At 41.2% G+C, this 24,142-nt stretch overlaps 1 protein-coding gene across 1 annotated transcript in view; it reads left to right on the top strand.

Moving 5' to 3' along the window:
• The window catches only part of Ccdc146 (coiled-coil domain containing 146), a 146,493-nt gene that overhangs the window by 81,532 nt on the left and 40,819 nt on the right, over positions 1–24,142 (top strand). Inside the window, exons 3-4 of the mRNA XM_051174808.1 lie at positions 10,578–10,660; positions 12,877–13,086. Of these exons, the coding sequence (XP_051030765.1) occupies positions 10,578–10,660; positions 12,877–13,086 (293 nt within the window). The remainder of the gene's footprint in view (positions 1–10,577; positions 10,661–12,876; positions 13,087–24,142) is intronic.

The following is a 24,142-nucleotide window of genomic DNA, read 5'->3' as shown; positions in this document are numbered from 1 at the left end:
ACCTAGAGGAAGTACTGTCCCAACCCAAGTACTGAAAAGGAGAGATGAGGGAAAGATTTTTTTTTACATCCCAACCCCCACTCCTCCAACAACCTCCCATCTGCTCGTTGGAGAGGGTAAAGCCTCCCCTATGGAGTCTACTAAGTCTGTCCCATCATCTCTTTGGGCAGGACCAAGGCACCTCCCTACCCCCACACCCATGTGTCTAGGCTAGGTGTGGTATCTCTCTATAGAATGGGCTCTACTAAGTCGGTTTGTTCATTAGTGTTAGGTCTTGGACCCACTGCCAGTGACCTCATATATTGTCCTAGTCACACCATTGACTCCTATATTAAGGGAGTCTAGTTCAGTCTTATGCAGATTCTCTATTTGTCAGACCTGAGCCAGTGATCTCTCGCTATCTCCAGTCAGCTGATTCTGTGGGTTTCCCCATCAAGGTCTTGACTCCTTTGTTCATATTATCACTCCTCCCTCACTTTGATTCTACTCCAGGAGCTTGGCCAATGATTTATGGATTTCTGCATCTGCTTCCATCTGTTTCTGGAAGAGGGTTCTAGCTTCTCTGAGGTTGTGGATTGTAGGCTGGGTATCTTTCTCTTTATGTCTGGTATCCACTTATAAGTGAGTATATACTATATTTGTCTTTTTGGACCTGGGTTTCCTCATTCGGGATGTTTTTGTCTAGTTCTGTCCATTTGCTTTTTAATTTTAGGATGGCATTGTTTCTTACCTCTGAGTAGTACTCCATTGTGTAAATGTACCACACTTTCTTTTAACGACCACAAGAATGAGTAGTCCCAGTCAAGCTACTAATATGCTGACCAGGAGGCATATGCAGTGTGTAGAAGGCGAGAGAGTAAAGAGAGCAGAAGAGATGAAAATGGAGAAAAGGTTCATTACACAGAGTAGAGTATCTGTGGTGGTCTTTCTTGTTTGTTTCAATGTGAGAACAGTGAATAGATTTGTGGATTGAGGATATTGCCATTCATTAAGCCTTGATTTGTGAACTGAAATACTAAGTATGAAGTATCTTGATCCGCCGGTCTTGACCTTTATCATCTCAGAAGATGGGGACTTCCCCAGTGTGTGCTGTGTTGCTGAGATACACATCATGACATAAACACCTTGTGGATTGGAAGGGTTCATTTCACCTTACAGGGTACAGTTTATCATAAAGGGAAGTCAGGGCAAGAATTCAAGGGGGGAACCTGGAGGTAGGAAACAAAGCAGAACTGATGCTTACTGGCTTGCTCAGCTATCTATCTTACACAGTGCAGACCCACCTGCATAGGGATTCACACTACACACTGTGGGCTATGCCCTCCTCTATCAGTTAGTACAAGTCAGTCTGATCCTGGAAGAGTCTTCAGTTGAGGTTTTTGATTCCCAGGTACCTCTAGATTTGTGTCAAGTTGACAAGGACATGAAAACTACTTTTCCCTGTCTTTTACAGCTGAATAAACTGAGTCATGAACTATTTATTATGCCACATTCCATAGTTTAAAAGTAGCAGAGCTGGAATACAAGCCAAAGCCCATGTGTCATGTGTGTGATACTGAGCCAATATGAAGGGAAAGCAGCAATTATTAAGGAGACACAGATGCCCTAGCTGATGGCGTCATGCCTAGGGAAGTATGTAACATCCCAGGGGATGGACTGGCCTTGACCAAGAAAATAAGTGCTTAATTTTTAAGATTTAAGGGGAAATCAAGGAGGAATGGTACTGATGATGACCCTGTTGGTGCAGAGTTGAGGTAGGTGGGAAAATGGAAGGTTGATATAATTAATGTCTAGTTAGAAGTAAAACAAAGGGTGTTGAAGCAATGCAACAGGGTGAATTCATCTGGAAACTACTTCAAATATCTGTGCCATTGATTCCCAGTGCAGTGAAATAGCGAGAGGAGCAAGAGAGGAGCATATAGAAGGGAGAGTGTACACCTCCACACTCACGTGATATCCAGAAGCATGCTGAGCATTTTTACAGGAACCCAGATGCTGTCAGCAAGGCCAGAACACCTTGGACACACCCACACACACACTAATTGTTTCCTCATGCTGACCCCTTTCAGATGAGGTCACTTAGTACAAAATCTTCCTGAGCTGTTACTTTGTGTGGAATGTTCTAACATTTTGAATTTTTTCCATATTATTCCATGTCATCCACGAATCATGAACTCTTGTTAAACTTTTAGCTGCAGAGTAAATGTTTCCTTCAAGTCACAATTACCAAGTGGGTAGTTCAGTAACACAAGTCCCTATTGTGAAGCCATGTTTGTGAACTTGTGACATTCTATCTAACCTTTCATATGTATACTCCCTAACAGCTTAACATTGGCCTTCATGCTGTATTTCGTTGATTCTGCATTTTTAAAACATGACACACTTAGTTCTGGACCCATTTGTATGGTTCAGGGTGAAAACACAATCATTTCTTCCACATCTGATACTGTGGATGAATAAAACATTTTATCCATTAGAACTGAGTCCAAAGCTCCCAGCTATATGGATGGAGTACTTCAGAGAAACATCTGGAATTTCATATAAGAGGAGGCTTTGCTGAATATAAGCATCCAGAATGTGACTTATGTATTCTGTGTGTGTGTGTGTGTGTGTATGTGTGTGTGTGCATGTGTGTGCATGCATTCACATATGTGTACACACATGCATGTGGAGACCACAAATTCTTAGGTCTGTGTGTCTCAGCCTCCTCAGCATGGAGATTTCAGGTGTATGCTGCCCTGTGGCTTTTTACATGGTAACTGTAGATCCAAACTTGAATCTTTATACTATGTGCCAAAAGATTTACTAAGTGTGTCAACTCTTTAGCCCTGACATCTTAATTTGCAGGAAGAAAATGTGTTTTTCACACTGTGATTATTTTCTTTATAAAAAGGGATTTGCTTTCAGTAGGGGGAGATGAAGAAAGTTTATTTCTTCCTGGACATTTGCAACTTTACTTTTCATTTATGCAGAAACTACAAAGTATTTTGTCCACTGAGTTTTTATGAGTTCACACAGTAGCAACACCAGTGGAGAGACAAAAATGCTAAAAGGTGAACCTCTTTAGCCTTCCTGCTTTGTCTGTGGCCATAAAACCTGCCAACATTCATCCTGGGACCACCTGCCAACAGTTTGCTGCCAAGGGTGACACTGTGTTCAGAGGACACACAGCCAAGCTACAATTGAGCTGTCTCTTCTCAGATCTGGCCCACTATGCTCCAGTTTGAAACTCTGCTCTGAGTCCCATTGTTTATAGCAATCACATCTAGCATATTCTAATAAACTTAATTATTTAAAGTGTACCTGTGCAATGTAAGAAAGGAAAGAAAGAAGAAAAGAAGAGGGAAGGAGAGACAGATGGACAGAGGAACAGAGAGAGGGGGGGGGATGCAGGCAAACAGAAGTGGAAAGGTGGGTTATACTTACAGCCCAGAGAACATTTCAGTTGATACCCACTTGCAAATGAAAATCTAGTTTTCTTCAAGGGAGTTTCACTGGGGAATCAAATTACTCTTAAGGATAGGCCTCATGCCTAACACAAAAGAAACTCAATGGCATCTTTGGAAGACCCTTGTCTCATAATGTCAGGGCATTGTTTTTTCTTTTTCAAGTTTCTCTCCTCACCCACCCTCTCAATCCCTATACGTCCTTTGCGTATCTATTTTGGCTTCTGGTTTTGTGTTTGTATGGAATTCCTGAGTGTGCAAACAAGTGGGTCTCTGAGACCGAATCTGTTTCTTGTGCCTTTTCTCAGGCTCTTGTCCTTTTGCTTATTTTGTACTCTTTCTGTGTATTTGTTTTATTTTATTACTATCCCTTAAAAACCAGTGTGTTTTCTAATGAGAGTCACAAAGGGGGGTGGATTTAGAAGGCAGGGAAGGTAGGGAGGGGCTGGGAGAAGAGGGAAGGGAAACTATAGTTAGGATAATGAGGGTACGATGTCATTCGTGAGTTTTGTTTGCTTGTTTTAGATGAGGGTGAGGGATCTCACACACACACACACACACACACACACACACACACACACACTTACATTTGCCCAGCAAGCAGTTTGCCAATAGAGCAATCTCTTCACTCCTCCAGGAGCCTCTTTCTGAGCCCCAGGGGTTTATAAGAGCAAGAAGGAAGGCAGAAGTCAGCCATCAGTCCCATGTTCTTCCAGCATGCTGTCCTCTGAATCCCGGATATCTCTGTGGCAGACACAAGGGTACAAGGCTGGACCTGTCTGTCTGAATAATCTAAATAAACAAGTCTTCAATCACACTTCCACATTGTGAACCTGGTGACAGTGATGGCCTACTTTGGAGGAGTGTACTAGCAAGGACGTGAGCCTAGAATAGACACTCTCGGGAAGCCCAGCCCTGGAACTTGTCAAGGTTCCAGGAGCCACTGCCCCTGCAGAAGGGTCAGTCAGAGGGTGGGGGCCTGCACCTTCTTTCTCATGTGTGCTCTCTGCCAGGGCAGGGTGCGGAAGAAAGAGTCATGCCTCCGTTCCAAGCAACAATAGAATATTTATGTGACATCCAGTCTGAACGAAGGTTTTGTTGAGATGACCTTGAATCCCTGATCCTCCTGCCCCTAGAGTTCTTGGATTAGTAGGCAAGCACTCTATGGGCTGTCCTGCATCTGTAGCCCTGCTCTGTTGTCTGGATGTTGGACTCTGACACACCCTCTAAGGCTCTCCACCTCTGGAGGGTGGGTATGAGCAGGTGATCCTGATACGTGCTACCATAACATTGCAGGTGGGTGCTGGACTGAAGGTAACCCACTTTTTCCCCTTTGCACAGAGAAGAGTGTCTTGGTTCGGATCTTCTGGGTCTATCCCACACTCAAATGTGAAATCAGCTCATGTTCTACATGAAGGACTTACCTTTTAACTAGGCTGTCTCGGCTTCACTTTGTGTGCTGCCCCCCCCCCCCCACACACACACACATCAGGTCTGAAATTGGCCATTTACTTAACATTTACTGGCTTCTTTTAGTGGGAAATAACATTTTAAAAGTGTGTTATGGATGTTAGAAAGTACTTGTTGCTAATTGATACTAGACCTTGTTAATGTAAAAACTTAGGCTTTAAAAATGATAATGAATTTATACTTGCTTTTTAATTAAACTATACTAATTTCTTGGGATTTTACAGTTGCAAATCTTTCTTTCATATTGGAAATCTTGAGTTTACATTTGTGTTTTTGCATTATTGAGTCAGAATGCACATAGCATAAAATGTACTCATTTTATATATACACAGTTGTATTATCAGTTTATTCTAATTTTAAAATATTTCCACTATACAAAGAATAAATGTTGTACCTCTTTCTTTATATGCTACTCCTTCTCTTGACTGCCATATTGACACAACTAGTAAATCTGTTTTGTTTGAGCAGATTTGTCTGTGCAAGACAAACACAGAATGTGGCCTTTTGTGTCTGGGCATTTCACAATTTTAATGAGAGCAGCTCATCCTTTCTGTAACAGGTATAAAGACCTCTTTCCTTTTTGTAGAATAATACCACACTGTATGAATGTTCATTTTGTTTTTCCATTCATTAATCAATTTAGGATCTTGATGGGAGATGTCGTTCTCTAAATATGTTTTTCTTATTGGTTAATGAATAACCTAGGTGGGACTAGGAGACAAGGAGGATTGTGGGAGATGTAGTAGAGAGGAGTCAAGATGTAGGACGTGAGAGAAGTAAGAGGTCTGGACCCTTCCTCTGGTAAGATAAGATCACATGGAAACACTAATACTGATATAAATGAGTTAATATTTAAGACAGAGCTAGCCAATAAGAAGCTCTAGCCATTGGCCAACAGCTTAATATCTAATATATCATCTCTGTGTGTTATTTTGAGACTGATGCAGCTCTGCGACCAGGCTGGCAGAAAAGTACTCAAACAGGATCTTTTTTGAATTTTGTATGTCTGAATATTTGCCTGCATGTTTATGTGTGCGCCATGTATATGCAGTGCCCACAGAGGCCAGAACATAATGTTGGGTTACCAGGAATTGGGGTTACAGCTTATTGTGTGTGGTGGTGGTGGTGGTTCTAAAACCGAATTGGAGTCCTCCTGCAAGAGGAGCAAGTGTTCTTAACTGCAAGGACATCTCCCTAGCCCCTAAGCTGTTTCTTCTGAAACTGCTGTAGATGATGCTGCTGTAAACATTTGTGTTCTCAGTTTTTAAATGAGCCTGTGTTTTCATTTTGCTCTGCTACATTTTCACTCTTTCCTGTGCAATTGAGTTGCTGTGGGTAGCATGACCTTTTCAGCCTGGAGAGCTTGCTTTAATATTTCATGTACGCCAGGTCTCTTGCAAGTATTTTCTCTGTTTTGGGTTATATTGGAATGTCTTTGTGTTCCCCTCACTTGTGATGGAGAGCTTGGTTGACAAATGATTTTCTTTCTTTTTTAAAATCACTCTGAGTATGTCACCTCTTTGCTGGCTTCTGTTGTGAGAAGTCACTCGTTCATTATGAGCTATGTTTAAATTTTGTTTGCTTTTCTTGTTGCTTTCAAGACTTTCCTCTTTATGTTTGACTTTTAGCAGCCTCACGATATTTCTGAATATGAGTGTCAATGTCCACTGTCTTTCTTCAAGGCCCTTTTCCTACCTCTTGCCTTGATTTTTTTGTTATTCTTTTGCTGGCCTGCCTCTACTGGTATCATAGAGCTCTCAGCCTTCTCTTATAGGTCATTGTTGACTGATGGGAGATGTAATTCTGTATATATGTTTCTTTTATTGGTTAATGAATAAAGCACTGTTGGCCAATAGGAAAGCAAGATAGATGGGACTAGGGAACAAGGAGGATTCCGGAAGGAGTAGGGAGGAGATTCAAGATGGAGGATTGAGAGAGAAGAATGCCAGGTTCTTTCTCCGGTAAGATAAGACCACATGGTAATACTTAGATTAATAGAAATGGGTTAATATTTAAGACAGAGCTAGCTGATAAGAAACTAATACCTGGCCAACAGAATTATATCTATACAGAGTCTCTGTGTGTTATTTGTGGCTGGTGAGGCAGTGGGACCTGACCGGCAAGGGAAAAAAATCTCTTCTTAACAGTTGACACTGCTCTCAGGCTAGGGTATGTAAAATCAAAAGCTATATTATATTTAAGGTGGCACTTGAATTTAAGATATTTAGTGAGGAAAAAGCTTCCAAAAGTCCGTTCACCACGTATTGCTTTAAAAACAAGGGCTGTGAGTACTGGAACCCAAACGGAGCTCTCATGAAAGACCCCCAACACTTTCACAAGGAACTGGTTCATAGTGTGTTTAACATTTTCTCTTGAGGTTTGGATTAGAAAGACCATGAAGCCTATCTGTGTGAACTCAGACTCTTGTGTTTTTCCAGTAATTTAATTCACTTGTTAATGAGCATAAACATTATTGAGCACCAGTGACATGCCTGGAACTCTTTGATGAGAAATACAGTGAAGAACAAGTCATTCCAGGCTTCCTTATAGGACTTACACACGAGTTAGAGAAGACAAATATCATCACATAAATATATTACAGATCATTATGCATTTCATTTTATCAAGTACAGAGTTCTGGAAGTCAGAGAGTGTGTTTTAGAAAGCAGTATTTAGAGCAAGACATGAGAAAGGGTTGCAGTGAAGAAAGGGAGTGAAGAATGGCCTGGCATGAGAGACTCCATGGAGAAGGAAAGAGATCAGTGAGGCAGTGGAAGTTTGAATGAAGATGGGCCCTATAGGCCTAGTCACTAGTGGATGAACTGTCTGGAAAGGATTAGGAGGTGCAACCTTGTTGGAGGATATGTGTCGCCAGGACTTGACTTTGGGGTTTCAAAAGCCCATGCCAGACCTAGTCTCTCTCTCTCTCTCTCTCTCTCTCTCTCTCTCTCTCTCTATCTCTCTATCTCTCTATCTCTCTATCTCTATCTCTCACTGCAGCGTGTGGATCAAGATGTAAATCTATCAGCTATTGTTGTAGCACCATGCCTGCCTGCTTTCCACCATAACAATAGCAGACTCGCTGAAACTGAAAGCCAGCCCCAATTAAATGGCCTCCTTTATAAGAGTTGCCTTGGTCACGGTGTCTCTTCACAGCAATGGAACACTAAGACAAAGTCTATGGGAATTAAAGGCAGCCAATGTGGCAGAAAACTAGAAGCTTAAAAAGATACTAAGAAACAGCCTAGGTAATGTAGGGCCTCTCAGGGTCTTGAATCCCATGGGTCTTGAATTTTATCTGTGTGCTGGTTAGTTTGGTGTCACCTTGACACAAATTACAGTCATCTGAGAGGAAGTAACCCCAAGTGAGAAAATGCTTTTTTGTAGGCAAGTCTGTAGTGCAGTGGTTCTCAGCCTTCCTAACTAATGCTACTACTGTTTAATATAGTTCCTCATGTTGTGGTGACACCCAACCATAAAATTATTTTTGTCTCTACTTCCTAATTGTAACTTTGATAGTTATGAATTGTAATGAAAATATCTGTGTTTTCCAATGATCTTAGGTGACTCCTGTGAAAGAACCATTCAATCCCTGAAAGAGGGTTGTGACCCACAAGTTGAGACCTGCATGACAGGCATTTTACACTAGTGATTGAAGCAGGAGGGCCCAACCCATTGTGGAAGCTAACACCTTTGGGCTGGTGGTCATGGATTTTATATGAAAGAAGGCTGAGCAAGCCAGTTAGCAGCAGTAACTCCATAGCCTCTGCATCAGCTCCTGTCCCCAGGTTCCTGTTCTTCTTGAGTTCCTGCCCTAACTTCCCTCAATGGTGGACTATTACCTAGAAGCATAAGCTGAAATACACACCCCCTCACTGCTTTTAGTCATGGTATTTCATCACAGCAACTCTAAACCAGCTAAGATAGTGTACTTGGTCTTGAGCACCCAGCACATGACTTTATTTCACTCCTGAAGACACTGACTGTGAAAGATAATCAGCTGGGGGCCCTGAGTGGGGCCAGAAGAGGAGAGCAAGAGAAAGAAGAGGCAGGTAAAAGGCTTTGGAGTCATCCAGCTAAGAGATGGTGTGACTTGGCTTAGGGGAACAAGGAAAGAGAAAAGTGGGTAGACTGGAAAACATAAATCTTTAGTTCTACTCTATGGTACCAAATTATTAACATCTCTAATTCAACCACCTAATTTCTCATTGCATTATGATTTTTACAAGGAAAGCTTTAGTGGTTGATATTATATGATGGTATTTCTTAACTAATTATTCCTCTTCTCAGAGTAAATCAGACGTGTTTTAGCAGAAATAAAGAAAAACGAAAAGAGCTTGGGGAACCCAAGGGGGATGAAGAGAAGGCAAGAGGGGTGAACATGGCTCACAGAATCAACTAAGCAGGGCTCACGGTGGCTCGCAGAGACTGAAATAGCAATCATGGAACCTGCATGGGCCTGTGCTAGGTCCTCTGTGTGTATGTTACAGTTGTTTAGCTTGGGGTTTTTGTGGGACTCCTAACAGTGGAAGTGTTGGTAAAACTGACTCTTGCCTGCTCTTGGGACCCTTTTTCTACTACTTGGTTGCCTTGTCCAGCCTTGACATGAGGGTTTGTACCTACTATTGTTGCATCTTGTTATGCTATGTTCAGTTGGCATCATTGGGAAGCCTGCTCATTTATGAAGGGAAATGGAGGAGCAGTGGATCTGGGGAAACTGGGAGATGTGGTGGGGGTGGAGGGAGGGGAGGTGTGGTCAGGATGTATTGCATGAGAGAAGAATAAATAAAAAGAAGAAAGAGTGAGAAAGAAATGAAGAAAGAAACATGGGGAAGAGGTAGGATGGAGATGGACCCATCTGCAGAAATAGGAAAAGAAGGTAAAACTCAAGTGATTTACTTTGAGTTCACAGAAACTGTAGAAAAAGTCATGCTGTTAGCTTTAACAAGAAAATTCAGTGGGATTACTGCATGAAAACACAAGTGAATGCATTTCTGTTTTTTATGCTTGTTTATTTATTGTAATGTGTATGTATTTGCATGTATGCATATATAGACATTAAAAAGCAGCTTGCAGAGAAAAAAAGGAACAAATAATACCTCATTATCTAGATAGTAAACTTGGCCTTCAAAGGCGTTAGGCAAGGGTATGACCTTGAATTGTTTTTTAAACTGGACTACAGAAGTAAGTCCTGGTGGTTTTAACTAAGATCTTGGAGAGGTTCTTTGGCTAAGCTGATGGAAGAGTCCCCTTGTGGTTAGGGCATTTCTGAGAATGAAGTGGCTGGGGTATGACTTTTGCTCAGAAGTTGCAGTGATTATCTTCTCTCAACTTACAAGGGACAGACTTGGTAGTCAACAGTATTCAAAATGCTCACTTAACCTAGAACAAGAAGATATTTATTTAATTCTTTGCATTTCTGGATGAAGAAATCATAGCCTAGAGAGGTTTAAAGACTTGTCCAAGAGCAAAGAGTTCACAAGAGGCAGACTGGGACATCTTTGAATACCCAGCGGCTTCCTAAAGTGCCACATTGCTGCACATTTATGTGTTTTAATGCTTAGCTAAAAAAAATCTTAAGAAAACACGTAAGACCATTTTATCTCCTCCACAGGCATAAGAACAAAGATGGCTAACAGTGACCTATGCTCTCTTTCCTAGTTGCATTCTATGGGAAAACTTCCTGGAACCAGAATGGCAGAGTTGAAAGCCAAGTACACCTTGCTCCATGACATGGTGGTGAGGTATGCTATTTGCCAGCATGGAGACATCTTCTATTACATCTTTACTTCTTACTTATAATGAATGGGACTTGTCTTCACTTTTGTTCCCTCCAAATGTGGAGTCTGAGGTAAGGGTCAGAAATGAAGTGGATTTTGATGATGCTGAAGAAATGAGACTGAAAAGGAAGAATCCAGATGGGGTGGGGTCATCTGTGGTCCATGCTGTGGGCAGCTGGGCCCAAGCTCATGGATTTACTAACTGAGTATTTAGAACAATCTTAGCTCTGCCACCACAAAGTGACACAGCCAGGGTATTTGCCCACTTGTTCCCATCCCTCATTAAGAATTGGCTTCTGGAGAAATTAACTATTGAACTTTGAGTTGACAAGCATGTATATAGGACCAGAAGTTCTCAGGCAGAGGGACGCAGGTGCTGATGTATGTATGGTGGCTATGTGTTGAAGATACTTCGGAGAAGAGGATTTTGATGGAACCCTGAAGGCATTTGCAGTTCTGCAGGTCCCTCACCAGCTGTTGTTCAGAGGTATAGATTCCATGACAACTCAGACTTAACCTACTAAGATCTTCATCTGTAGTTCTCACCACTTGCTCCTCCTTGCAGCTAAGTCCCAGTCAGCAGACTATGTGTCCACAGAATAAGGCAGCAGCTTTGCCCAGAGCCTATTTGCCACTGGGCACTGAAGCTATCTGAAGAACTCTTCACTATTGAGTAAGGACTATCAGCGCAGGACCAAAACTATGCAGTGTTATCTTCTGCTTCCAGGTTGAGTTGTGAAAGAGCTACTTCCCTTCTGCTAGTCACACTTGCCTCCTCTTGGCCCCTTACTTCCTTCTCTGCCCATTACAAAACCTACCACTCTGTCTTCAGGCCCTTAGGGACAGCACAAAGAAGCAGATACTAGATTTGGCAGATGTGGGTTGGAAGTACTGAACCAACATGATTGAGTTTCCCACAAAGACTATATCAGAAGCTAAGCCCTCTTCTACTGACACTGTATGTCGAGAGCATTTGTATGCTGGCTGGGAACCAACTGCTGAGCTGCCCCCTTTCTGTGTGGAAGAGCACTGTGACCTGATCCAGTGACATGAGTGACAGCTCATGTCAGATGAACAGTGTGTGTGTTAACATATTAGAACACTGAACATAAGAGAGTAACTCCCATTTCTATTCCTGGAAATTGGAGGTGTTCTCATCAGCATTGCTCTATGTGCTCCTACCATAGTTCCTGGAACATATTATGTTCCAATAAACATGTGGCTGGATGCCACTGAACACATGACACAGAAAAGTCTGGGAAAGCAGGTGGAGCCAGACACCTCAACTGAAACAGGCTTCATTAGGCTATGGAGCATCTTGCCAAATGAGCTGAAACCTAGAGAGTTTTTGTTTTGTAGGGACTAAGTGCACACATAGAGAGTGCTAGCTTTAAAACAGAACATAGCAAAGGTCTGCCTCTGAATAAGTCATGTATAGTAGAAATCTGGAGCCAGTACTAGCTTGTAGCATGCATGAGTTCTAGAATATTCTTGAGGATATATAAGGTAAACTTTATCTAGATCTGTCTACAGCAGATGTCCCTTCACTAAACAGTCCACAGAGCATAATCTTCTTTTCTATGATGTTCAAGTCTAGTTCTAGCCAGGTACCAGGTAGAATTAAAAAGTGATTAATTAATGTTCATAATTTTATAGGAGAATTTTCCAGGTTTCCCAGTAGTGGCTGTTAGAGGAGTGCTTGATGTCTTAGTTCAGTAAGAGGAAAAGATTTTGGCACAGTCAAATTTAGAAAATTAAAAGCACCAAGAAAAATGGGTTGCTGGAGCAGGTGAAGGGAATTTTCTCTCGTTCCCTCCTCCCTTGGAAATCCTGGTCTTTCTTCAAAGTCAGAGGGGACATCCTGTCCCCTTGGAATTACATGCTTTCTCCATTGCCCCCACTCCCTTTGTCTAGACACCTCTGGAGGTACTTATGACTACACACTGCAGCTGACTGTGTGCATCCTATCTCCCTGCTGAGGGTGGGCATCTCAGACCAGTAGGTGAGCCTCATTCATGGCAGTGCTGAGACTTGGCCCCACATGTGACTGATATGAACTGAATCCAGGAATGCGACCAGCTGTGATATGCTCCCACCCTATCCCCAAATCCTCTCAGGAATAAGGGAGGGTCCTGAGGATGTGCGCTACCTCACTGTCAATGTCTTTCCCTGTACCCTAGCACACAAGAGTCCGAGCTGCAGCTGCTACAGAATGCCAAGCTCTTCACAGAGCAGATCCAGCAGCAGCTTGTCCGTTTGCAGCAGGCCGATGACTTCCCCAACGTCTTCTCCACTGAGGTCTGCAAACTGCGGGAGCAACTGCTCAAGTACCAAAATGAATACAATGCAGTGCAAGAAAGGGAATACCACAATCAGTACAGACTGAACAGGTGAGTTCCAGTGCCTGGCTGGCTAGGTGAGTTCCCAGAGCCCTGGAGACAGTCCACAGTGGTGCAGGCTGGCTAGGTGAGTTCCTTGCAAGTTGGTGGCAGGCTGTTTCCTCATGAGAAGTTAAGTTGAGAGTTGTTCAGAAACGAGGAAGATGAGCTAACAACTACAAGCCTAGGTACTTTTCCTCTTGATTCCCTGTACTAAAACATCACACAAGTACTGGGAAAATAACTCAGATGACAGAAATCCCTGTTGTATTTTCTGGGGGGTCAAGGACTCCTGAGCTTTGGAAGCTGCTGCCAAAAACCACTACACATAGCAAGGACTTGGTGGCCTCTTCTGCTCACTTGCCCTTAGTTGTGTCTCTGTCTCTTCCCTTTTCTCTCACTGTCCTTCCTGACAGCACCACACCATATTGCCTGGGTCACATCTCCATCACTTCTTTCTTCTAACACAGCAGAGAGAGAACCATGGAGCCAACCATCTCCTCTATTACTAAAGAAAAAATTGCGAAGCTTCTTTCTCTTATTCAGGAGTCACTTAATGAAGCAAAGCAGGAGGGGGACCTGTTTCCCTGTCTCTCCTGTCCCTGTGGAGTTCAGCATACCCAGCTGTCTAGGGCTGTGTGACTGTGGTTTTGAGTTGTAGTGTGGTGTGCCTGGGTACTGGAAAAACATCAAACCCATCTGTCTTCCCAGACTCTGTTCCCATTTAAGGCAGAAGAGCTTTGGCATTTTTAACAGTATGTACAATTCAGTCAGTGCAAATATAATTCAGTACTGCCTGGAGATGACAAGTGTCTGAGTGGCCTCCGGAAAACTGTGCAGCCCCTGGGTCTTGAGATCTCCTCTTGTTGCTTATTTTTTTTTCCAGCTGAGGGATAGATAATGAAGGCAGTTTAATAAAGAGAATTCTATTCAGAGAGAAGAACAGTCAGGCGGCCTTTTCCATGTGTCTTTCGTCTAAGCTCATTTCAGACTCTCCAGAGAGAGCTATAAAAAGAAAACCAGCTATTTCTGTAAGCACTCGCTCTTTCAGCTGAAAACAATAATGAAATTAAAACAATTGCTTGTTGTTCATTAGTTTTGCAAATAGGAATTCGTGACATTTGGTTAAAGGGTAAGAAGCACACAAGTCAGATGATTTTTAAATTGTTTAAAATTTCCGAGTATTCCTGCCAAGAAAGAAGTAGAGGCAGGGATGGGGAGAGAACTCTTGCCTTTTAGGTATAGATAGGCAAATTGTTCACCAAGCTCCTCAGGATAGGAAAGGGACAGTGTGCAGAGACTTACACCAAATGAAAGCAGTCCAAAGCATGTGACACTCTACACTGAGCAGACCCCTGTATTCTCAAATATCAACACCTTGGGAAATAATACACTCATTTCTATAAAAATTAATTTTGCTACCAGAGGGATTTCAGGGAGGTAAAATGCATGTTGCATTTCATTCATTACCTTCACACATTCGGTATCACATGGTACAGAAACAAATCCACTCAATATGCCCAGGGGGGAAAGTAGGCATTTCTATCCACAGATAAAAATAAATGAAGCCAATGAGAGAGAGCTATTCATCCAAATATACAGACCATATTTGTCAGTGCAGCATAGTAAACTCTCATTGTATCCAGTGCCTAAATAATAGAAGCCCGAGTGATCACCACCCTCCACCCTGCGTCTTCAGGAACCTCTGAATCACTGGCAATGACAAGAACATCAAGTCACTTTAATTTGGCTGGTCTATTAGCTGCTGCCACTGCCTCTACTGACTCTCTCTTCTCTCCCTCCTCCTCCTCACAGACATCTGCCTCTGCCTCCCAGGTAAATTAAATTAAACTAAAGGCATGTGCCACCATGTCCAGCAACTTCTATTGTCACACAAAGTAAGATTTTTAATAGATGCTAATGGTCAGTAAAATTGTTTGATTAGTTAACTAAATCTGTGTTACAGTTTTAGTTTAGGGCTTGGACTCACTGATGATCTATTGATAGATACACACTTTAGGAAGAAAGTGCAGGGCATATTTAAGTATGCCAAGTCAACATAAATAAGTAGTTGCATGCATAATCAAGGATCTTATTTTGTAACCAAGGAAGACATTATTTTTCTGAAAGCTTTCTCTGAGAAAGGCTTTTTAATATTCTCTTCAATATTTGTCTTTCCTCTTACCTTTTTTCATGGTTTCCCTGTTTTCCACTAACTCCTAAAATTTGGGTAGCAAGTACATTGTATCTCTTGGGTTAAGTCTGACATATTCTGACAAGCCTTGGTCATCTGGGGAAGCAAGGCCATGGTTAGTGTCATTGGTCATGGTATGGACATGGAGAGTGTTGACGATCTAGCTGGGCATGTGCAGGGATGTCCTTGTTGACTCTTGGGGACTGGTTCTTCTAATCCCTGTTGCTGCCCACATAAGGCTTTTTACATATCTTCTGTTCTTGGTCCAATAAAGACATCAAAGTAAAAACCCAGGAACAAACCCATCAGCAAGAATGTGGTACAGGAATGTTGGGGAGTCTGCCAGAGTGCTCAAGCCTCTCGGCTCTTAGGCAAGTTCAGCTCCGAAGTTAGGATACCAGGAGCTCACAGCCACATGAACTTTTAGTTAACCTGGGAGTGTTTGTCTCACAATCCAAAGAATGAAAATCATAGATTCATATGTGGGAACTTATGTGGGGACAGAGCAGAACTCTTGTGTACCAGGAGGCACCCAGGAAATAGGAGGCCATCAAGCTGTCAGTCCAGGGTGAGGGATGACCATGATCTGCTAGAAACCAGGCTGGTGACTCCCCGTGGCCACCAACTGCTATGGGCACAGAAGAAGCTTCTTTTGTATCCATGACTACAGATGCATAACTGAGAATGGGAGACATTGGACACTTCTGTGCCAACCTCTCCCTCCACTCCCACCACCAAAAAGAAAAAATAAAAAAAAAAACAGTGCAGACATGAAGATATTGAAGAGAGTCCTTAAAAATTGTGATACAGATGCTGAAGTATATATAACTCTTCACAGCTGATGGCTCCTGGCAGGGGTGGGGCAGGGAGGTCTCGGTTTTCTTTAAGGGGGTGACACTGGGATTTGATCACGCTCCAGCGACTATATGGGTAACACAAATTGGACTTGGAGTTTCTTCTCTTCTCTCTTCTTTTCTTTTTGGGTTGAAAGGGTGCAGGGGTGAGAGTGTAGACCTGGGAGGAATGGGAAGCAAGTGTGATCTGGGTACATTGTATGACATTCCCAAGTAATTAATAAAAATATTATGTTGGAAAAAATTAAAACCTAAAATATCTTATACCATGAAGAAGAAGGAGAAGGAGGAGGTGGAGGAGGAGAAGAAGAAGAAAAAAAGAAGACGACGTTTGGTCTTAAAGTTAGTCTTAGCTCTGTCTACATGTTATCTATATTCAGTCAAGGATTCCCTCAAGATCAGTCAGTCTGTATTTGAACACCCCAAGGCCTGCCCCGTCCCATGGAGACCCACTCTAGCTTTGCAAAGCCCACAGAGAAAGTGCCATTTTATATTTATCTAAAAAGAAGATTCCCAGCCTTTATCATTAACTTCATGTCACCATTGTTGCCTTCAGCAGCAATAGCTGCCAGCACACGACCACCCCCTGGTGGCAGCATGCCCAAAGTGTAGTAGCAATGTAAGAGAAAGGAAACAAGGATCCAAGTCATAAATGCACAAAACTGAAAAATTCAGATCGAATCAATGCTCTGAACAACTAATTTATATTGGGTGCAGTGTGACACGCATTGTGAAACTATCATTAATTTATATCATTGCAAATGCAGTCTCCTGGAAATATAACCTGAAGCACAGATGTATACTGATTCATGGGATCTGCTTGATGCAGTAGGACCAGTGGTCATTATACTCCATTCACCCCCAAACCCCATCATCTGGTTAAGTCTTCTGTGTTTTCAAGTTCCTGCTGAGCAAATTTTTGGAAAATCTTGAGGCAAAGAAACTTGATCATTACATGCAGAAAAATAAGAGTATCTGTGCAAAATAGAGTTCAAACTATGGTTGTTGAGAGAGAAGTAAGCCATGGTTATACCCAGCATGCTGCTGTTATTTAATTTAGAATATTTGGGCTAACCCTAATTGAAGCGGTTTCCAAAATCTCACTTTTACACCATGTCACTTCATTCAATACTTAAAATAAAAACACAAGGGCTTCTCCTTTTCTGCATCAGTCTTCTCAGTAGTAAACGCAACTGCTTCCCATTCACCATCTCTACTCTGGTGTTTTTACTGCTTTTTGTTTGTTACTCTCTAGACAGGTTGGTTATATCCTATTGGAATTCAGCGAGGTCCTTGCTGACTTTCTGCTTTTGCCTGTTAATTTTGGAGAGGGGACTGTGGGTCTACAATTATAATTGGCTTATCTCTCTGAATCCAAAACTCAAGTTGGAAACTCTTGGGTGTTGTGTCAGCTCTCAAAAAGTTTCTAGATTTGGACAATTTCAAAGGTTGGACTTTAAGATTAAAGATAATCACACTTGTATGGTGGCCACTGTTTTTGTTGTTAGCATTGGTGTGGCCTGTCCACCATTGCATTTTAATTTTTAGGTCATAGGATGGGTTTTACGGTTGAAGAGTGGTTTCTGGTTAAGAGTACTGACTGGTCTTGCAGAAGACACGAGTGGCATTCCCAGCACCCACACGGTGGCTCACAACTGCCTGTAGCTCCAGCTCTAGGGGGTCTGATACCCTTCTGCTTCCATGGGCACCATGGACACACATGTATACACACACAGACACATACATGAATTAAAATAAAGACTTAAAACTAGTTTCTTATAGACAACCTATAGCAGGGTCCCTTTTCTTCATTCTTACAATCTGTGTTTTAATCGTCATTAGTTGGTATAACTGCGTTAACATTTGTGACGAATGGCCTTCATTGCCAGATTGATAGGACTCCAGATGGCTGTGGCTGTGACAGTGTTTCCAGAGAGGTATGCTTGCATGGTTTTTAAGAGGTGTTGGGTATTGTTCTGGGCCTTGCTTCTCTATAGATAACACATGTTCCCCTCCAATCTTATACAATCTTATTTTCCTCTTATATTTAATTTTTCTGTAATTTATGTTTTGCCGTTTGGTGGGGGGCATTATGTTACCTGATGGATTCTCCAAGCTTCCTGGGTCTGTAATTTGGTGTCTGACATTAATATACAGGAATCTAAGTCATTATTACTTGGATTATTATTTTTCTTTCTTTTCTTTCTGGTATTCCCATTATGTACCTATTCTGCCTTCTGTAGTTGCTCCAAAGTCTTTTGATAGTCTAGGTTTAGGGTTTTTTAAATCCTTTTTCTCTTTACTTTTGACTCTTCAAGTTTTCTATTGGGATATCTTCAAACTCAGGGGTTTCTATTCAGACATGTCCATTCTGCTAATCTCTCATGACAGGCATTTTTGTTTTGTTTTATTTTTTGTTACAATGTTCTTGATCACCAGCATTTCCTTTTATTTTTTTCCTGTGCTTTCTATTTGTCTGTCTGCTTCTTTATCCATCTAGTCTTACATTTGTGTTACTTATCAATTAGAATCCCTAATCTATTAATTAAAGTTGTTTTAAACAACAAGCCTTGTAATTCAAGCATTCTTTTGCCATAGCCAATTGTAGATGCTTTAAGTCTGGCTCTGTTTTCTAGATGACCAGACACAATACACCACAGGGAAGGAGCTACAGTCATAGGACTGTAGCAAGGTGATGCTAAGTCTGGAGAAAGGGAAGCATTGTATAGTACTGTTTTGATGCTTAAGTGAGTCTAATGGCCCCAATTGTGAGCTTCACAGATGCTTTTCCCTTCCATTCCAACCCCTCTTAGGAGAGGCAGGACAATGCTAGTTGGGACTTTTTTCCTTCTTTCACTCAGAAGGTCAGAGCCAACTGGAATTAGATGTTTTACTTCTCCGGGGCCAGTTAGAGTCTAATAAAACCCTGCAAGGTTACTCTGAAGACTAACAAGAAGAAAGTACAGAAGAGGGTTCAGAGAAAGAGCTTGTAAATTAAACCCACCTAGCTGCTTATAAATTTCCTGGCTCACCCTCAAGCTGCACATTTGTGGATCTTATCCCACACAGCCTGACAAACACTTCAAGAACTAACTAAGTGGTCTAGTCTCTGGGATCCAAGTAGCTCTGCTAGAGTGCTGAAAATTAAATTAATCTTAAAACTATCATGCCAGCATGTTTGCTGGATCTTTTTATATGAAATGAACCATGTCTACTAAAGCCAAAATATCAACAGTTTTCATGGGTCCTGAGTAACACCAAGAACCCCATCACATAACAGTTCAATAGTTTTCACATATATAGAACCAGGCAAATGCCAGCTCACCTAAGAAGAGACTGCAGATATCAACACTGCATAGTGGCGGTTCCAGAATTATGTGACAGAACTTCCAGTAGCTTTTACATGTACAAACCAACAAACAACTCAAAACATGGAGACTAATGGAAAAGCAGAAGTCTCAGAAGCCACAACATATAAAGAACATCTATTGATGATGTTCAAGTGTTCCAGGTGATTCAACTTGTCACCAAGAAAAAGCAATCCCTGAAATATATATCTTTAGATACAGCTACATAGAATGCCTCTAAGGTGTTCATGTACAAATTTTAGAAGATACAGTAATTTTGAGAATGTGCAACTAGAAGATTGAAAGCCAGAAGAGTCATAGACCAAAAGAGAAACAGAAAATATTCTGTCTGGAAAACAGAAAAGATAAAAATGAACAGAACTTAGAACCCCATGGGACAATAGCAAAAACTCTAATGTGGCAAGGAAAAAAGTTTCTGAAGCAATAGTATCTGAAACTTCCCCAGATTTAGTGAAAGATTTAAGCCACAGATTTAATAAACTCAGTGAATCCAAAGCAAAATAAACCTGAGGAAATGCATTTCAAATCCACTGCAATGCAACTTGTGAAAGCTAGACACCAAACTCTGTGAAGGAGGGATGGAGAGGAGAAGACTCCAGAGTACTCAGAATGAGAAGGGGTAGGTAACTGGGGCTTCAGAAGGCAGCAAATGAACTTTAATTGGAAAAGCCTGGCTTTGTCTAATAAGAAATAGAAAAGTGAAAATTTGACATTTCAAGTAAATTCCAGGCTGAATATGCTTACTTAGAAGTTATTGTTTAATCATTAAAATGTGGCGACAGAAAGGGGAATTTAAAAAGTTAGGCTCTAGTGAGGTCATGAAGCAAAACAGTGTCCCTGGGGTAATGTGAAAGTGTGTTTGTGACTCAGCATTGTGCTTATAACTTTAATCCCAGCACTCAGGAGGCAGAGTCAGGTGGATCTCTGTGAGATCAAGGCCAGCCTGGCCTGTTTAGTATGTTCCAGGATAGCCAGGGTTATAGGGAGACCCTATTTTTTAAAAGCGAAAAATAAAACTAACGACAGACAAATAAACAAAACAAAACAAAAAAAAAAAAAAAAAAAGAGGAGAATGGATACCTGGGCTTCACTCTAGGGCCCACAGCCCTGGCAGCTTTACCACAGGCCAGAGTGATCCTAGGGATCCCAGAGAAAACACTGATTCTTCTGCTAACCCACTTTAAGCTTGTTCAACAATCCCAAACTGCACCCTACCCCTGGACTCCATATCCTTGCCTACTACTTTGGAAGAAGTCTTTGACTTTAACAAGGCCTGACCTGGTTCTAGGGACCCCAGGCCTACAAACTCAGAAGCAGACTTCAAATATACCAGAGCACAAAAGAGATCTAGGGTTCCCAACCCTAGTAGCTGTACTGGAGCCTAGACCAGATTTAGGGACCACAGACTGCATCCATCCCCTGGACTCCATATCCTGGTCTACAACTTCAGAAGAAGATTTCAACTTTATCAGATGCCAAAAGACCAAAGAAGAAAGAGAAATCAAGGAACAAAACATTCAGCCAATAAAGACAAATGCAAGAATCAACACCTAGACCATAATCATCCCAAATCCAGATGCCTAAACACCAGTGTAAGGACACAATCATGAACAGAAAAGCAATGTGTCATCATCAGAGCCCGGCTATCCTATAACAGCAAGACCCTAACAATCCAACAGAGCTGAAGCACGAGAGAATGATCTTAAAAATGAATTTATGAAGATGATAGAGGTCCTTAAAGAGGATATGGAAAAACAAACAAACAAACAAAAACCCTTTATAGGTCTAAAGAGAAATCTGGCACTAGGAGAAAGTCCAGAGATCTACAAGGATGACCCCAACTAACAATCTAAGCAATAGTGGAGAGGCTACCTTAAATGCCCTTCCCCTATAATAAGATTGATGACTACCTTATATGCTATCATCCAGTATCTGATAGAAGCAGAAATTCACAGCTAAGCACTGGCCTGAACTCCTGGAATCCAGTTGCATAGAAGGAGGAGTGATGAGAAAAGGGGGTTAAATCCAGGCTGGAGAAACTCAGAGAAACAGCTGACCTGAACAAGGGGGAGCTCATGGACCCCAGACTGATAGCTTGGAAACCAGCATAAGACCAAACCAGACCCCTGAATGTGGTTGTCAGTTAGGAGGACTGGGCAGTCTATGGGGGCCTCTGGTAGTAGATCAGTATTTATCCCTAGTAAATGAACAGACTTTAGGAGCCCATTCCCCATGGAGGGATACCCTCTTAGCCTAGACACACAGGGGAGGGCCTAGACTCTGCTCCAAATGATATGATAGACTTTCCTGGGAAGCAGAAAGGGGATGGGATAGGAGGTTGGTGGGGGACAGGGGAAGAGGGGAGGGTCAGGGAACTGGGATTGACATGTAAAACAAGATTGTAATGGAAATAAAAAGAAAGAATTGCAAATTAAAAATAAACATTTTCCACCTCAATAACAAACAAACAATAAAAAGACCAATAAAAAGAAACAAGTGAATGGAATAGATAAGAAAACAGGATCCACCATTCTACTGCATACAAGAAACATACCTCAACATAAAAGATAGACATTACCTCAGAGTAGAGGGTTGGAGAAAGATTTTTCAATCAAATGGACCTAAGAAACAAGCAAAATTAATCTAAGGGATGGAGAAGAGCATTTCATACTCATCAAAGGAAAAATCCACCAAAATAATGTCTCAATTCTGAACATCTTTGCCCGAAATGTAAGGCACCCACATTTATAAAAGAAACATCACTAAAGCTTAAATTACAAGTAGGACTGCAGAGGATAATAGTGAAAGACTTTAACACCCCACTCTCACTAATGAACAGGTCTCTCAGACAGAAACTAAACATGGAAATAATGGAACTAACAGATATTATGACACAAATGAACCTAACATATTTATAGAACACCACCCAAATACAAGAGAATATACCTTCTCATCACCACATGAAGTCTTCTCCAAAATTGACCATGTACTCAGCCACAAAGCAAGTCTCAACAGATACAAAAAAAAAATTCAAATAACCCCCTGAATCTTCTCAGACCTCCACTGGTTAAAGCTGGATTTCAAAAACAGAAACTGAACAACTCTCTACTGAGTTACCAATAGGCCAAGAAAGAAAAATAAGAAAAAAGTTATACTTCCTTAGAATTCAATAAAAATGAACACACAACATACCCATATTTGTGGGACATTCTGAAAGTGGTGTTAAGAAGCCCTAAGTGCCTTCATGGAGAATTTGAAAAGATCTCATACTAGTGATTTAACAGCATAACTGAAAGCTCTAGAACAACAAGGAGCAGACACACCTTAGAGGAGTAGAGAGTAGGAAATGTTCAAACTGAGTGCTGAAATCAATATAATAGAAACAGAGAACAATACAAAGAATCAATGAAACAAAGAGTTATTTCTTTGGGAAAATCAACAAAATAGATAAATCCAAACTAACTAAACCTTAAACTAATTAACCCTTATCCAAACTAACTAAAAGGCAGAATATCCAAATCCACAAAATCGTAAACAAAAAGGGGGACACAATAACAGACTCCAACAAAATCCAGAGAATCATTAGGTCACACTTCAAAAACCTGTACTCCACAAAATTGGAAAATCTAAAAGAAATGGACACATTTCTCTATAGGTACCACTTACCAAAATCAAATCAAGATGAGATAAACAACTTAAATGGGCTGATAATCCCTAAGGAAATAGATGCAGTCATTAAAAATCTCCCAACCAAAAATGGCCAGGGCCAGATGGTTTTAAACAGAATTCTACCAGACTTCCAAAGAAGAGTTAATAACAATACTCCTCAAATTATTTCACAAAATAGAAGCAGAAGAATATTGCCAAATTCATTTTATGAGGCCACAAACAACACAAAGACTCAACAAAGAAATAGAACTACAGACCAGTTTCCCTCATGAACATTGTTGCAAAAATACTCAATAAAATACTGGCAAACCTAATCCAAGAACACATTGAAAAGATCATCCACCACGACCAAGTAGGCTTTATCCCAGAGATGCAGGGATGGTTCAACACACATCAATCACTATACAAACAAACTGAAAGGGGGAAAAAACACCACATGACCATCTCATTAGATACTGGAAATGCCTTTGACAAAATCCAACACCCCTTCATGATAAAATCTTGGAGATATCAGGGATAACAGGAACATACCTAAACATAATAGAAGGAATATACAACAAGCCAATAGCCAACATCAAAATAAATAAAAACTCAAAGCAATTCCACTAAAATCAGGAACAAGACAAGGTTGTCCACTCTCTCCGTCTCTTCAATATAGTATCTGAAGTTCTAGCTGGAGCAATGAGACAACTGAAGGAGAACAAGGGGATAAAAATTGGAAAGGAAGAAATCAATATACCATTATTTGCAAATGATATGATAGTATACATAAACAACAACAACAAAAAAAACTCTACCAAAGAATTCTTACAACTATAAACACCTTTAGTGAAGATTAACTTTAAAAAAAAATCAGTAGCACTCCTACATACAAACAATATACCAGCTGAGAATAAACATCCTTTACAATAACCTCAAGTAATATAAAGTATCTTGGTATAACTCTAACCAAGCAAGTGAAAGACCTGTATGACAAGAACTTC

The sequence above is a fragment of the Phodopus roborovskii genome, unplaced genomic scaffold (assembly GCF_943737965.1).
Source record: "Phodopus roborovskii unplaced genomic scaffold, PHOROB, whole genome shotgun sequence".
Classification (NCBI taxonomy): Eukaryota; Metazoa; Chordata; class Mammalia; order Rodentia; family Cricetidae; genus Phodopus; species Phodopus roborovskii.
Note: the sequence above shows the minus strand (reverse complement) of the source record. Positions and strands in the feature narration are given on the sequence as shown.